We start from the raw sequence: 17,217 nt of genomic DNA on the forward strand, positions 1-17,217 counted from the left end.
AAGAGGTCCAAAGGGCTTGCATTGCTCACCTAGTTATGATATAACAATATTGTCTATCAAAGTATTAAAGCAGCAATTACAAAAAGCACACACATGTGGTTTGTGTTACTTAATTAATACATGTACAGCTATCATAACTGCAATACTATAAATGTATATCTTTTGGCGCAGTCAAATTTTAGTGCATAAATGAATTTAGACAGATTAGGACAGTGATAAATTGGCGTATCCACAGTACTTTCTAGAAAATAATGTACCGAAATTACGATTAGTGGAATCATAAATTAGCAGAAAGTTTTCACCGACAAAAGCACTAAAATAATATTACCACTAAAATATGTATGTTTACAGTATCCAATATATTTCAAAAAGCAAAGCGATACCATATGTACTTATTAATTCAAAATCAGGACATTTTGTATGAATTAATTACTAAATGGTTACATTTTAAAATCCTAAAATTTGCACTAAATCATATATACTCACCTAATGAAGTCAGAATGCCTTCCAAGACGGCAGGTAGGTTATGTTTGAAGATGAAGTTGCCAATGATTCCAATAACAGTCATAAAGACAATTGGATTTGAGATGACCCCCTTGAACACATGCGCGGCTACCATTGCTGTACTTGTGTGAGTGGTAGTCTCTGGTTTCTTCTGCAGTGATCCACTATTGCCGAGCAGCGATTCGCTCTCCTGACCATGGGAAGAATAACTTCCTAGTGAGTCTTTGGAGACTTGAGTGCGCCGTTTCTGTATCTCCAACAGGACGAAGCCTATGGGGTTCAGGAACACTACAGAGATCGGAGCTATCAGGTAGATGTACTTCAGGTATTCAGGGTGGGATTTCTCATACAAGGCCTGAACTGTAATAACAAAGATGTAAATATTGCTTTCATTACTCTATAAGCAAATTTATTATATTCATGATTATTCTACAGTGTTTTCAACCTAGCCTCCTGTCTACTTGTATATATCAGTCTGAATACATTCCCAAATGTGCATGCTGTTTATTTTCGCCATAAAGTCATCAAAATATCCCAATTTACCTTTAAATCAAATTTTTTTTTTATGACATGATATTTTTACATCTATGAGCCCTGCGTTCCTCATAATTTGACACTGTTAATTTTCTGCATGTAAGATTTCTGGCAGGTTGGCTATTCCCAATCTGAATTAAACTACCTATAGGAAAAAGATAACTTACACATGAATTGATACTCAGTATAACTGAAAACGTCACAATTTACATATAGGATGTAATAACTTTCTACAGCATAACCATTTCACAATAAAGTATTTTCATTAATTAATGTCATCAATATCATCACACATTCCAAGTGCGCCATCAATGACGTTATAAGATAGTGTTTTGGGTTCAACATTACAACTAATGGTATCTATAACAACAGAAGAGTGCAGGAAAGAAAAATCATTCATTCTGTGATGCAGACAGAGATATCTCAACCCTGGCCTTGAGATAAAATTTTATCACAGTAAATAAAGTACAAGAGGTCAAATGGGCCTGCATCGCTCATCTGCAACTTTGAAGTTGATCTAGGTCAATTAATATGCAGATGCTAATTAAGCTGATTCCAACTTTACTCACAAAAGAGCATGGTAGGTTTATTCACTTATATATTTAGCCCTTCATTCATGCATACTTCTGGCCTGATATCATGTCTCTTGGTGGGGTTTTTTTGTTATTAAGGAGATTTTTAGCATACTTGACCCCAATGACCTTGAATATTATTATAAGTCAAGGTCATTCATTTAAACAAACTTGCAATTGGTAGCCCTAATTCACCCTTGCGTGCTGCAGGCCTAATATCAGGTCTCTGGGCCTCTTGGTTACTGAGAAGAAGTTGTTTAAAGATTTTGGCCTATATATGATCCAGGCTCTATCAATTTGAAGACAAAATACTCTTCTTACAGCACTTCATCAATGAGAAACCCTGAGGCCTTTTAATTTCAAAGAAATGGATAACGGAAATGTTTTAGAGTTCTTACTATCATATGGACAACCATATACTCTATACAAAGAAAGGAGAAATACAGGGGTGGACTAATCAATGTTTTAGTCAGATAATGTTATACATATTATCAGATCACATTATATTTCAGCAACTTTGAACAGATAAATGATTCGCTACTTCAGAGAAAACAAAATATTTCAATAACTGAATTCCGTCAGATTGTTCATTTGCACTGATCAAAAATTCAAAAAAATATTAATTGAAAACATAATTCAACATTCAATTCCCCATCCTTTTAAATACTAATTGAGAAAGCAGCAACTTTTGTGTACACTCATATTTAAATGAGTACACATACCATAACTTAAGTACTTACTGATAGGGTAGCCAAGAGCAAAATCATTACTCTGTGTGGCGAAAATCCCAAACATTCCTGCATAGCCATAATTCAGGGGTCGCTTAGCAACCAGTGTCACAAACACCACCAAGAAAAATACCAGGGACTTTGATATCAAGATGCTTGTCAAAAACAGCCAGTTCACCACACTGAAGTCAAGTATGCACATGTTCTTGAACAAGAGAGCTGGAAGACAGAAGTTTGATACAAACAGGCCGATTCCTCGGCTTTGTGATGCTGAGATGAGGCTAACTCGTCCAGCGATGTAACCCACCAAGATAATGAAAAAGCATTGTATAATGGCTGGGTAGAGGTTGTCAATGGACACATTGCCCATATCTGTTGGTACACTGGACGGTGTTGTGGAGTTACTGTCCACCTCCATCTTCTAGCTGATACAGGAGGCCGTATTATTGATGATCAGCCAGCTATTATCTCCATTGTCTGGGAATGTCGCAGGTAGTCCCAATAAATTGTCTGCAGAAAATATATAGGTAACATTTAACTGCTATATATATATACATCATAGGTATGTGCAGGACATGTCATTCAAATCTAAATAATGCATAATTAATGTGCCATTAATTATATATCCGTAAATTACACATGTGGTATGTAAATTTTCATTTTTTTTTTCTCCCAGCTATATTTTAGAGACATTTTTGGTTTTAGTTTTTATCTCTGTGAAACAAATTTAAATTTTCATTTTAATATTTCTGGAAGTGATAAAAAGATTATTTTTTTGTGTTGATTTGCTAGTAGATTAATCAGGATTTTGATGCTATCAACAACTTAGCACTGGTATTTACAAAATTTGTTTTTTAATTTCATGTTCTAATGCCTGAAAAAATATATTTTAAAATGGTACTTTGATGCACTTATTAATTATTGTTGAAAAAAAAAACAAGAAAAACTTTGACAGAAAATGAAAGTTCTACTTGGGAAAATAAATCTGAGAAATATAAAATTGAAATTGGGAATAATTAGGGGCAGAATAGTGACCTATGGTAATCACACTTGTTCAAGGTCGACATTCATTTCAAAAACATGAATCTATGCCTTTTGAGGTGCATGTAAACTCAAGTCAAAATATCTCTTTTGTTGAGTCTAGAACATTACCGCTTTGAAGAAGCTGTTTAAAGATTTTAACAAATGCAGTAATGACCTTGAAAAAGGTTCAAGGTCATTTTTTAATTTTGTTAGGGTGAAAAACTACAAGTAACATTGTACCAAGATTCTTGAAAAAAAAAAAGAACTTTAATATAATCAAATAGAAGTGAAAAAGTTCCATGTTTATCTTAATAAAGCAGGGAGTTCTATAAACATACATGAAGTTCAGACGTGTACACTATTCACGACCCGTCCTGATAAAGGTACTGATAGTGGCCACCATGTTGACAATATATATACCAGTGATATTATTCTGAAACACAATACATAAAGCTACTCAGACTGAGTAGTAAATACACATTCTCAACAACCTCCTGTACATAATGCAAATGAACCTATTAAATATCAAATCAAGTTTATATCTTCTGACAATTAGTCACATGAATATTACTTCCGACAATATCAAACATGTACAATAGTGAATATATAGATAAGCAGCCTCATATATAGATATATATATACATAACCATTGTAAAACTATTTTTAGATTAACCTACATGTACCTTAATAAAAAAAAATCAAATCAAAAAGAAAAAAAAATTGTTTTTTGATATTACATGTCTATGTTGAAGGTGTACCCATAACCTTAAGTTGTAGCCATAGCCTTTTGAAGCATAGAAATTTAAAAGGATCCCGCTTTTCAGGTATTCTATTATACTGAAGGACTCCATTTTATCTGAAAAGGATGTTGATCAACCCCCATTCATAAATTACCCAGCCCAAACCCTTATATAGACTAACGCTTTCATTCTGAATATGTGATAAATTTGTTAACAAAGATCTGTTACATACTTACAATTCTAATCAGGCAATATCATGTCCAGTCCATGGTGATACTAGCGGGCTACTGTGACTTCATATGCACATAATTAACACAGGTATATACTACTGTGCATCTTGACCAGGCTATATTGGCCTTTAACCCTATACTCCGGTCCAATTCAGGCAATGACGCTATAAGTTGCTGACATCAACTGATAATCTCCCATCTACAAAACAATTTACAAATTATCTTATTGTAATGCTTGAGCTATTCTGTTGCAACTCAAGTTGATCCTGGATTTGAGCAACAGAGAAAACGACTACTAGAAGGCCTATATGTTTATATTTATTGTCTAATTTGACAATTAAAAAAATGTTTGCTAAGGTGCACAGGTGTATTATATTTCTGTTTAACATTCATCGTGAATATTGCAGCACAAAATGATCCTCTGGGGAACATCTCACTAAAGTGTGCTTTTATTAAAGTTAAAGTCTCCTGTATAATGGATGCAATGTTTTGTGTTAGAAGTATGTATATTGACAAAGCATTAATGTACACCTCTAAATAAACTTTGTTACATATCATTGCACACACCTCATGGGCAGGTTAAGAAAAAGTGACAACTTAGACATAATTTGTATCCTGTTCACATTGTACTGACTGCATACAAAAGCCATCTAAAAAAGGCATAAAGGGATATGAGAATTTTGACATCTAGAAATTCGGTTAAATTGCAAATATTTCTAATATCCATCAAAAAAATTAGGGACCCAGTGGGCCACCCATGATGGTAGAAGATCAAGAGTTCTGTCATGAGCACGAGTCCCTGGTCTGGTACATATATATAGTGTCAATACACGTTATCTATAATATATAAATATATTTCTTAGTTTTGAAAATAGAAACAGTGCATATATCTATTTATAACTGAACAAGTTCTCAGTACTTTATATAACACTTTATCAGCCAGCTACATGACCTAATAAAGTATCAAAGTGAATATATATACACAGTTTGTACGATACTTGTTTTGCTGTAACAGATCTTTTGTAAGACACTTGATTTATTTTGTTTAACATCCTATTACCAGCCAGGGTCATTTATTAAGGACGTGCCAGGTTTTGGAGGTGGAGATTAAATAGACAGAGTACCCGGAGAAAAACCACCGGCCTACGGTCAGTACCAGGAAACTGCCCCGCGTGGGTTTCGAACTAGCAACCCAGAGGTGGAGGGCTAGTGATAAAGTGTCGGGACACCTTAACCATTCAGCCACTGCAGCCCCTTTGTAAGACACATGCATTATACATGTACATTTAGGGCCTGCAGCATTATAAGTATATTTTATGTTGTGAACATAGTCCATAATTATATGCCATTTTTGACCTGATAAGTGCATCTGCCCTTACAAGTGCAGCCCACATATACCTATCTGGTAAGTAATTTTTATCAGGATAATGTAGACACAAGTTTAAAAATTAAACTTACCCATCGAATAATCTCATTTAAACAATATGTTGCAGAAGAGTACTTTCAGTCATCCATAAAATAATTCTAATTTATTATGTTCACTAACACTAAAGTTTTGAATTAAATGTCAAAACAGAATTTACATGAGCTTTCGTCTTACATAAGGTAAGCTAAATAGTGCCCCCTGGTGACACACAAATTGTTTATTATACATGAATCAGAAGCATCAAAAACCTATATATATACATATAAGTCTTTATCATACTTATAATATGTACAAGTTCAACCTTAATCACTGAATGGATTCTTTGAATAGGATATATATATATATAAATTTTAAACAGGTATAATATACACAAACTTTCGTTGTCACAGAAATATCTATATACCGTACACAGCTAGGCTAGCGTTCCTCAAAAATGTTCCTCAAAAACGTCAATCACAGGCTAGGGTCAGGAGTCTTGTGATGTGTTAATTACAATGCTCTCACATGACATAACAGTTTACTTTATGAGAGGTGGTACACCTGATGTGCATGTGTATACATCAGTGATTACTAGGTCAGTTGGCATATTGTATAAAATAGTCTGTAAAGTTCGGCTTTTTCCAGCTATACTGTAGATATTTCCTGGAACTCTACCCATGTATTAATAACATTGTAAAAGGGTAGCCCAATAATCCAGATGTGTAGATTATCTGGCCGGCCTGGTAAATTAACGGGTTTGAAATTCAGACAGGCCAATTGCAACTGACTTGTGAAAATATTTTTATATTTTGCGTGGTAAAAATGGTGGGTTAGTAGGCATTTTATATTTTGCGACAATATTAGAAAACTAGAAAATGTAAGACAAAAATGCCCCCACTTGTCACCCTGAAACAGTTTGGTGAGGATCACATCAGCATTTCCTTAGATTAGCTAGTTACACTGCATCGGGATGGGACAGGATGGTACTTGAGGCGACAACAGGGAAGGGGACGGGATGTACATGGATAATATGATATTGATATGCCCCCCCCACGATTTCATGGCGGATGCAAAATAATTAATATATTAATTCTGACTCTACTAAAGGGCCAAATATACTAGCGGAAAAAGGAAACACAAGTTCAGTTTTTCTAATAAAACTTTTAGACAGGTTGACTAAATTCAATTAGACTGTGAAAATGTTCTTCAGTTAAAATTCAGCTGACTGTGACCCCGCTCAACGTTGCATCTTTAATTTTTCAGCAGATTTTTAAAGAAAGCACGAATCCAGGGTACCCTTACACCATATTATGAGCTGGTAAATCATTACAAATCGACCATTGTTAACAGAACAGATTAGTTACACAATATTTCTTTTCGAAGCGATGATGCGTTTGAGTGAAGTTGATAGGGTTGTCAGTGCTGATAATGCAGGGACATTCTCAACATCATGATGTATTAGCCCAGCAATATGGTGTACAGGAGACAACAATATCCCGTTTAGTTTGCAGGCGTCTTAAGAGTCACAGGCAGATTTGGTGACCGTCCCATTATGTTGTGACGTCAAGATAGAGGCATATATTATACATCTCCCACACCTCTGTAAACGGTCATCCAGTGTGTCCAAGAACGGTTAGAAATCAGTTGTGGAAGTTTCATTTAAGGCCACATGCAACGTCCCTTTGTTAGACTGCCACTTGTGCAAAGGCAACGCCAATGTTGAATGAAGTGGCTGCTTGCACATGCACCTAATCAGCTGTTGTTCACTGACGAGTCTCGCTTAAATTTATGCTTTACAGGTCAGATGGACGACAACGTGTCTATGGATATATCAAAATGTTTTCAGTAATGAGGAAATAATCGAGAAACCCACACCATGAATTGCACATCATCAAAGATTCATGTAAAAACAAGAAATATCTTTAAAAAAGATAAACGGCATAGTTTTAATGCTGATGGTTATAATGTAAAGCTGATGGTGAAATGAATTAACGAACTAAAGCGTTTTAGCACGAATAACAAAATTACATCAGTTTGAATCATTTTTGGTAATAATAAAACTGCATTTGAATCAGGAATATGTTTTTATTAATGTGTCATTTAAAAAGATACATCCACTTATTCAGCTTGCATTCAATCTTTTCTTTGTTTCATTTTTTAACTGCATATCTGCATTTTGCATTTACCGCTACATTGACCAATCACATACTTCATCTTGACCAGAAACGCCACCTGTCGCGTCATATCCGGGGCCAAAAGAAAATTATACGGCTATGCCGAAAAATAACTATCGAAAATAAAGTTATTGTTTTTTTTCCGATAGAGTCTAGATATTAATTTGTACAATTTAGGGGTATTTTAATTTATTGTGGCCAGATATGGTCTGCTATCGTATCACTAGACGTGTGTCCTAGTTATAACATCTTTTGACTGAAATGTTTCCTGATTTAACAATGATAGACAATTATATAATGAGCTAGTCTATAATATGTCTAGTATTAATGAGGACGTTAGAATCTAGACATCAATTTAATGTCAATTCAAACTGGCAAATCTAATTTTATAAGTCATGCTAGCCTACATGTTATACAAAATATAAAAATCTGAAGAAAAAACACCTACCAGTGTCCAACTCAAGTATGATAAGTTAATACATTTTATAAACACATTTGTGGAAAAAAAAATCAGATTCTGAATTAAAAAATTAACCGATTCAGATTGACAGTTTACTGCTATGAAGTCTGTTAAAACTACCAATAAGTGACCGGCCTATTAGAGCCTGTGATTATAAAGGTCAGTTTCAAGTTGATTGGTATCTGGTGAAGCTCTATTATGGAAACATCAACAATTTAACATGTCGGTGATAGCTGGATACTAGACTAGGCTACCTAAGTAAATGAAGTATGCCGACATCAGAACGGAACCGGTTTCGCCTTTGTTGCTTCTCTCTTTCAGTGGGAATCTGAAGATTAAATGGTATTGCACGGATAAATCTCCCATTCACCAGTTACCACCTTACCTATCAATGGCTGATCCCATGCACGTTTTCATTCAATCCGCAGTATCACAGCATGTACTGTACATGTGCTGTTGTTTATGTAAGTCAAACATATGGCCGACATTTATGATGCTAAGGGACATAACTCTTACACTCTTGCTTTTCTAAAGGTCGCAGAATAGAACGAGCTGTCAGAAAACGTGACAACGTCCATGCGTCGCACCATATCCATGATTGTACTGAATTGGTTGTTCGTGTGAAATATATATCGTTGTACTTTGAAATATATGTAACGTTTTAGCATTTAACAAATTAAAAACTACAGTAAGCTAGTGTGACATAATTGAATTCGCAACGTTAAAAAACATGTTAGAACTAAAAATATGCAGGTTTTTCATCCCCCCTCCCTATCCCCCCCCCCCCCCCCCCCCCCCCCCCCCCCCGAAAATTATACCCCGAATACATTCATGGATGGATCTTATTGAAATTTTGGGTGTTTACAAAGGAATATCTATAGTTTCTTCACATAATTTCCAGCCTGAAATCAACTCTCTCTCTCTCTTTTTATTATTATTATTTTAGGGGCTATATGCTGCTGCTGCTGCTGCAAAAAAAAAAAAAAAAGTTGGTTACAAAACTCAGTTTCTTGAGGCATCGTGTTCCTTCATACGCAATATTACTAAAGTAACGTTAACACGGCGTAAAAAAATCACGATATCAATAACTTGCATGATTTCTTTAGTAAATGACAAAGGAAATAAGCGAAAATATCATCAATGAACTTTAAACCAATATCTTTTCGCGTGCTGAAATTTTGCTAAAATCGGCCTATCAACAAATTCAGGAAATATAATTAAAAAGGAAAGATTATATATATACTAGACACTAGAATTAAATTTTGCAAACTCACTTTTGGCATACAAACTTTACATTATTCATAGAATTTAACGCTTTAGAAATAATGCACGTGTTAAACATAAACTTTAACGTGTTAAATAATATTGAATTTAAATAATATCATAAATTAACGAGATGGACATAAACTGTAACGTGTCAAATATAAAGAATTAACGCGTTAGACATAAACTTTAACGTGTTAAACATATTTTAAAATTAAAACGCTTTGATTGAATATAAACTTTAAATGCCATAAACAAAACTTTAACACGACAAACATAAATATAAACGCGATAAAAGTAGCTTTGATGGTTCAAATACGTTCATTTTAATATTGATGCGTTGATTCCCAAAGCATTAAATACAGTACATTCTATCGCGTTTATGGCTTCAAATATAAAAAAAAAAAAAAAAAAAAAAACTTGATGTCATGCACCGATAAGGTTCATCCGTTTATATTTTGATTCATTGCCAAATTCGTTATCGTTTAAATATGTTTTATTCAATTATGCATACAAATGATTTGACAATTATATGACATAGATGATTAAGAAAAGCAACGTGTGTACTTATTCTGTTTCCTATTGTGAATTTTCCATTTCTAGATGGTATCATACCTGCTTACACTATCTATGATGTTTACATTTGATTTGCTAACCAAGTATTGGCTTGTTCTAAAATATCATGATTTTCGTGATAGATGCATGTCTACTACTGAGGAGGCAGGGTTTATAGATATACTCTTTAATGGATATACAATGTGAAGCTAACCATTCGATATCATGGATATATCCTACTTCTTTGTGAGGTTAAGTTAAGGTTTATGGATGCTCGTTGATTTGTCTGATTATTCCATTGTCACTACCCCAGCTCTCATTTTGAGAACGTGACAGAACCAGGGATTTAACCTAGATTCACATGACGAATGTCGTCGATAAATTGGAAGGCTTTTACCCTTCAGGAACATTATATAATTTCTTTGTTTGGCCAAGAGCCTCCATGTCAACCTTTATTTTGCTCTCTCTATTTTTTATCTTGCGCTCGATTGATCAATTTATAATTGTCCACATCGTCTGTTTGTTTTCTTTGTCTCTATGTGGTCGTTATAACTCGTTCACGAATATGTTCTTAATGAACTTAATTTTTATTTTGATGCTAGATAAATACTGACAGTAGTATTCATACCTAAATGACATTTATTACCTTTACATTTGAATAAAGCGAGACCCTGTACCAAATGACTTCGTCATATTTAAAACAAAGGTATTTGTCATTGTATTATTATTCGAGTACTTCAATACCAAAGGAGTCTGGATGAAGCGCTCGTTCATTTCTTCCGTCAGACATATCTATGTTAACTTTATAAATACAACTCCGTTCAACGAGGCGCGAACTATTTACTGTCCGGCTAGTGTGACAGATCCTACAGTAGGGAAGAGTACAATTTTAATACATTCTAGATTGTGTATCTATTGTTACTTGCCATCGAGATTTCCTGGTTAGGCATGGAAGCCTCTCTAAGCCATTTGGTATAACTCTGATACACTCGATAACGTGTGAAGCTTTTAATACAAGTACACACCGCAAAAACGTATGAGAATGTACGTGCACGTGCACGACAACAACATGCAAATGACAAAGCACTGGCAGGTAACTGTATCAAATAATTAAGTATTGTCTAACTCTGTATAATTGTATTATTAACTAGGTAATATCGACAGGAGGGTTTTGGTATTAAATTGTTTAACGGCCTATCAACAGCTATGGTCATTAAATACGGCTTCCCCTAGGTGCGAGATGAACGTGTGTGTAACAGTATAACATATATATATAGATACTATTTTGAAAGACCTAGTACATTCAAATTTAATACTCTTTTTAATTTTGTAGTAGACGATGAATTGAAATCACTTGTGAAATTAATTAAACAAATAAGTATACGACTCAACAATATTTAAGATAGTATCTTGCTTAACAAATGTATCCATGTATTATATCATATGTCCTGTACAATTTTGTATGTATATACTTCTCTACACTTGATATGTTTATGAGGATAAAATATTGTCATTGGTGGTGGTGTGTGCGTGTGTGTTTATCTCTTTGAGATAGGACGAAACTGATATTTGCTTTATAGTGCTACCTCACTGAAGCGTACTATGTAATAAATCCAAAAGACACTCCATCCGGTCAGGTTATACTGACAACGGGGGGACCTCGAGTAGTAGCTATATCTCGACAAGGGGACAGGACCCAAAGCCTTCCTCACAGGGGCGAACGCTCAACTAAAGGCCAAAAGTGAGGCATCGTCAAGGGAGACGTTAGGAACAAGAAAGTTGTTTCGAAATTTTAGTCGCCCCTAACTATCATGCAATGGGAGGACAGCAGGTATAATTCTTACGCTTACGTTTATTTGCAGGGCAATTAGGTTGATTTAGACACTTAACAGACTTAAACAAATGAACATATACAGAAGTGGATATGCATTAACTACATTTTACCTAATGGAACATTTTGGTTATAGGATGCTATTTAAGAATCGGATCACATTTTCTAGACTAAATTACATGACAGAATACAAGAGACTATACTGACAGATTTCTACTTCGCCTCTACTTCATCCACTAATCAATTAATACTGGCATACAAATTGGCCACGCCTATTTTAATTGCTCAATATCGGATGTAGTATAAAAACATATTTCGAATGTGAAATGCATCTTTGTTGAAGCGGCTCGTTCAGCGTTTAAACTGATGATGGATTTCGATACTTTAATCTCCTACCACATGGTAATCATACTACTTCTGGCAAACATGTCCTTTGGGTCAAGCGTTACATCATACAAGGGCCACACAAACAGCTATCCCTTTTATGGGTTAATTGTGATTCCAACAGTCGCGGAGAAGATGACATGCGCGCTGAAGTGTCACCTGGATCGCTGTGAAGCGTTTGTGGTACAGGAAGACGTTGACTCCTTGATGTGCAATTACCTGCAACCAAACAGTAACCCGTATGGAGACCTGTACATTTCTAGTGATATCGGGATGTGTCACTTTCTACCGGCGGGAAGTCCTTCTGATGTGTACACTATAACAACCAGCGACTTGGCCACGACTGATGTGTTTTGTGACATGGACACATTGGGCGGTGGATGGACAGTCATACAGAATAGATTTGATGGAAGCCAAGACTTTTACAAAACGTGGGAAGAATACAAACGAGGATTCGGTTCTCCGTATGGTGAATACTGGATTGGGAATGATAATTTATACAAACTAACCTCATCAGGGTCATATGAACTTCGAATTGAGATGGAAAATTCTGCAGGTGTATCGAAATATGCAACGTATTCAACGTTTTCCGTTTCTTCTGAAAATGAAAACTACACCCTGACTATTTCGGGGTTCACGGGATCTACGTATAATGGACTAGAAATCCACAATAACAAGCCGTTCAGCACCAGAGACCGTGATGATGACGATTTGGATATAAACTGTGCAATTATCAATCAAGGAGGATGGTGGTACATGCATTGTCACAGGTCCAACCTGAATGGCCCTTACAGACCGTCGTCTGCTCAGGACAGCAAGGCCATGTCGTGGTTAGATTTTGAAAGCGGCCAGGGTTTTGCTGCTCTCAAATCTTCAACCATGTTGATACGTAGGACAGATATATAACTCAATCAATATTACTTTTAAGGGTGTGACGTTTCGATAACTACATTGTCACATTCATCAGTCTAATCTGACGAATCTGATGAAGGTGACAGTGTAGTCATCGAACCGCCAGACTCTTAAATATCATGATGATACGTCCAAATAATAACAATCGCTGTTATGTATCATTCAATGTTGGTGTCATTCGGGAAAGTATTGGTTATGTTAAAAATTTATTTTGTATTTCACAAGTACAATCTTTAATAATTTACCTTTACCCATCAAGATAAATAAATGTTTGAGTGAAGATTTCAACGTGAAAGTACGTGAAAGTACGTGGAATTCCATTGATGGCGCTCCATTGTATTCAGATAAAATGTCAGAGAACAGTCTGTATTCTGACAACAATACAATGAGTGTGTTCAGTACGCAATACGCATATGTATAAATTATTCTTGTTGAACAGGAGTTGGGGACGAATATGCCTGTCTACATTAATAAGAGGCGAGTAATTGATAATCTGATAATCCCTTTTGCATAATTGGAGTTGGTTTCTCAGATGTATTCTGTTAGGGCATATTGACATATGAAGAATTTTCAATAATTAAAAAACGATAATTTTTTTAGAAAAATAAGAAGATACTTTGATAAAAAGTACTTGAATTATAGCAGTGTAATATTCATCCATTCCCGAATCAATTCAATCAACACAGTTGTTTGTAGACTAAATATGTATATGATGTGTCCTTCAACATCCCCGGTGTATTCAGTGGTAGAGCAATATTTCATATTTTATATTCATCATTAGCCATGAGTTCCACAGAAGTTCACTTGAACGGTTTAACAAACGTGTTTGATATTTTTTGAAAGAATAATTGACCACTGCATATGGTATTGTCATACGTAAAAGACCTTCATATTCAAAGAAAGCAGGAAGTTATCCAACGGTTCCTTCATATATATGAAAATAAATTTAAACATGAAGGTCTTTCTATTATTGGTCGAGAGCTTTAATGCAAATTGAGATGAGATTAAAAATGGTTTTGTTTTGTGCACTACTTCCGACAGCTGCAACCATGTTTATCATATAAGTACAGCTAACTTTAAAAAACGAGGCGTTCTGTTTACTTAACGCTTTGTTAGATAACATATTGTTGTGACAAAGTGTGAAATGAATAATTTATTGATGATCTGTATTTTAACATGATTGACGTAATAACGTAGTGTATAATGATGATCTGTATTTTAATCAGACTGACGTTATGACGTATTGTATAATGATGATCTGTATTTTAATCAGACTGACATCATAACGTAGTGTATAATGAGGATCTGTATTTTAATCAGACTGATGTTATAACGCAGTGTATAATGATGATCTTTATTTTAATCAGACTGACGTTATAACGTAGTGTATAATGAGGATCTGTATTTTAATCAGACTGATGTTATAACGCAGTGTATAATGATGATCTTTATTTTAATCAGACTGACGTTATAACGTAGTGTATAATGAGGATCTGTATTTTAATCAGACTGATGTTATAACGTAGTGTATAATGATGATATGTATTTTAATCAGATTGACGTTATAACGTAGTGTATAATGATGATCTGTATTTTAATCAGGTTGACGTTATAACGTAGTGTATAATGATGATCTGTATTTTAATCAGATTGACGTTATAACGTAGTGTATAATGATGATCTGTATTTTAATCAGACTGACGTTATAACGTAGTGTATAATGATGATCTGTATTTCAATCAGATTGACGTTATAACGTAGTGTATAATGATGATCTGTATTTTAATCAGATTGACGTTATAACGTAGTGTATATTGATGATCTGTATTTTAATCAGACTGACGTTGTAACGTAGTGTATAATGTTGATCTGTATTTTAATCAGACCGACGTTATAACGTAGTGTATAATGATGATCTGTATTTTAATCAGACTGACGTTATAACGCAGTGTATAATGATGATCTGTATTTTAATCAGACTGACGTTATAACGTAGTGTATAATGATGATCTGTATTTTAATCAGACTGACGTTATAACGTAGTGTATAATGATGATTTATATATCAATCAGACTCACGATATAACGTAGTGTATATTGATGATCTGTATTTTAATCAGACTGACGTTATAACGTAGTGTATAATGATGATCAGTATTTTAATCAGACTGACGTTATAACGTAGTGTATAATGATGATCTGTATTTTAATCTGACTGACGTTATAACGTAGTGTATAATGATGATCTCTATTTTAATCAGACTGACGTTATAACGTAGTGTATAATGATGATCTGTATTTTAATCAGACTGACGTTATAACGTAGTGTATAATGATGATCTGTATTTAATCAGATTGACGTTATAACGTAGTGTATAATGATGATCGGTATTTTAATCAGACTGAGTTATAACGTAGTGTATAATGATGATCTGTATTTTAATCAGAGTGACGTAATAACGTAGTGTATAATGATGATCTGTATTTTAATCAGAGTGACGTTATAACGTAGTGTATATTGATGATCTGTATTTTAATCAGAGTGACGTTATAACGTAGTGTATAATGATGATCTGTATTTTAACATGATGGACGTTATAACGTAGTGTATAATGCTGTTCTGTATTTTAATCAGACTGACGTTATAACGTAGTGTATAATGATGATCTGTATTTTAATCAGACTGACGTTATAACGTAGTGTATATTGATGATCTGTATTTTGTATAATAAATTAATGCAATTAATGTTATTCTGTCTGCGCAGTAACAGTTAAAATAACTACAGCTAAATATCAGTTTTAACACTGTGAATATTTGCATGCTTTATATCATGCTTTTTATCGTGTTATACTTTATCATGAACGTAATTTATTTCTGATTTTTCTCCAAATATATGTTGATATTTTTTGGCTACTATTTTAAGTGTGGTGAACATGTTATAAAGGAATGTTACTGAGTGACTTTGTAATTCAATCGGCTAATAAAGTATCCTTATACGATGAATTGTATTATCTATATTTCTTATAAAAAAAACATGTTCGATATGAACGGGAAATAAGTCTTATTTATTCACTTTGTCGTTTTCCACTTTGAGCACTCAGTACCCATGAGTAAATTTAACGTGATACAAGAGTATAATCTAAAAGAGTGTTTTGTTTATTTGGTTTATCGTCCTATGAACAGCCAGGGTCATTTAAGGACGTGCCTGGTTTTGGAGGTGGAGGAAAGCCGGAGTACCCGGAGAAAAACCACCGGCTTACGGTCAGTACCTGGCAACTGCCCCACGTAGGTTTCGAACTCGCAACCTAGAGGTGGAGGGCTAGTGATAAAGTGTCGGTACACCTTAACCACTCGGCCACCGCGGCCCCTACATATCTTAATAATTCGAAAATAAAATGTCACGAAGCGAAATAGTTATTGAAATATCATTTATCATGATAAGAAACGTTAGATGATCTGTACATTTCACATAACAGAACACTGACTATAGTCGGTAAAATGAAACCTAGCAATAGGCGGAGTCATGTAGGCGGTAATCCAGATACTAATTAAAGTCGACAGAACACTGACTATAGTCAGTAACACGTAACCTAACTATAGGCGAAGTCATGTAGGCGGTAATCCAGATACTAATCAAAGGTGACAAAACCCTGACTATAGTCGATAAGACGAAACCTAACTATAGGCGGAGTCATGTAGGCGGTAAACCAGAATCTAACTAAAGGCGTCTGAACACTGACTATAATCGTTAAGACGAAACCTATCATTGTGCTATGACCTAATTGTTACAAAATTACAACGGGTGTCAGATTTCAAATGAAACCGCCTTTGAATTTGCCTTATTTAGAAACATCTTTATTTAAAGATTATCGCTCTTTGTTTTGACTCAAAATCAAGCTACA

The 17,217-nt window shown here is 34.5% G+C and overlaps 2 protein-coding genes across 2 annotated transcripts in view; one reads left to right on the plus strand and one right to left on the minus strand.

Moving 5' to 3' along the window:
• LOC117344387 (integral membrane protein GPR155-like) overlaps positions 1-8,863 on the minus strand; it is a 28,645-nt gene extending 19,782 nt beyond the window's left edge. Inside the window, 4 exon segments of the mRNA XM_033907133.1 lie at positions 487-864; positions 2,351-2,848; positions 4,338-4,530; positions 8,756-8,863. Coding sequence (XP_033763024.1) covers positions 487-864; positions 2,351-2,756 — 784 coding nt within the window. The 5' untranslated portion in view covers positions 2,757-2,848; positions 4,338-4,530; positions 8,756-8,863.
• A 3,582-nt stretch (positions 8,864-12,445) lies between these two features.
• On the plus strand, positions 12,446-13,309 carry LOC117343263 (ficolin-2-like). The gene has a single exon (XM_033905607.1). The coding sequence runs from the start codon at positions 12,446-12,448 to the stop codon at positions 13,307-13,309; it is 864 nt and encodes a 287-aa protein (XP_033761498.1).
• Positions 13,310-17,217: the final 3,908 nt, after the last annotated feature.

This window comes from Pecten maximus, chromosome 15 (assembly GCF_902652985.1).
Source record: "Pecten maximus chromosome 15, xPecMax1.1, whole genome shotgun sequence".
In the NCBI taxonomy this organism is placed as follows: domain Eukaryota; kingdom Metazoa; phylum Mollusca; class Bivalvia; order Pectinida; family Pectinidae; genus Pecten; species Pecten maximus.

Bases quoted from the DNA above. Each gene is read 5' to 3' on its own strand.
- LOC117343263 (XM_033905607.1), top strand. From the start codon at position 12,446: ATGTCCTTTGGGTCAAGCGTTACATCATACAAGGGCCACACAAACAGC.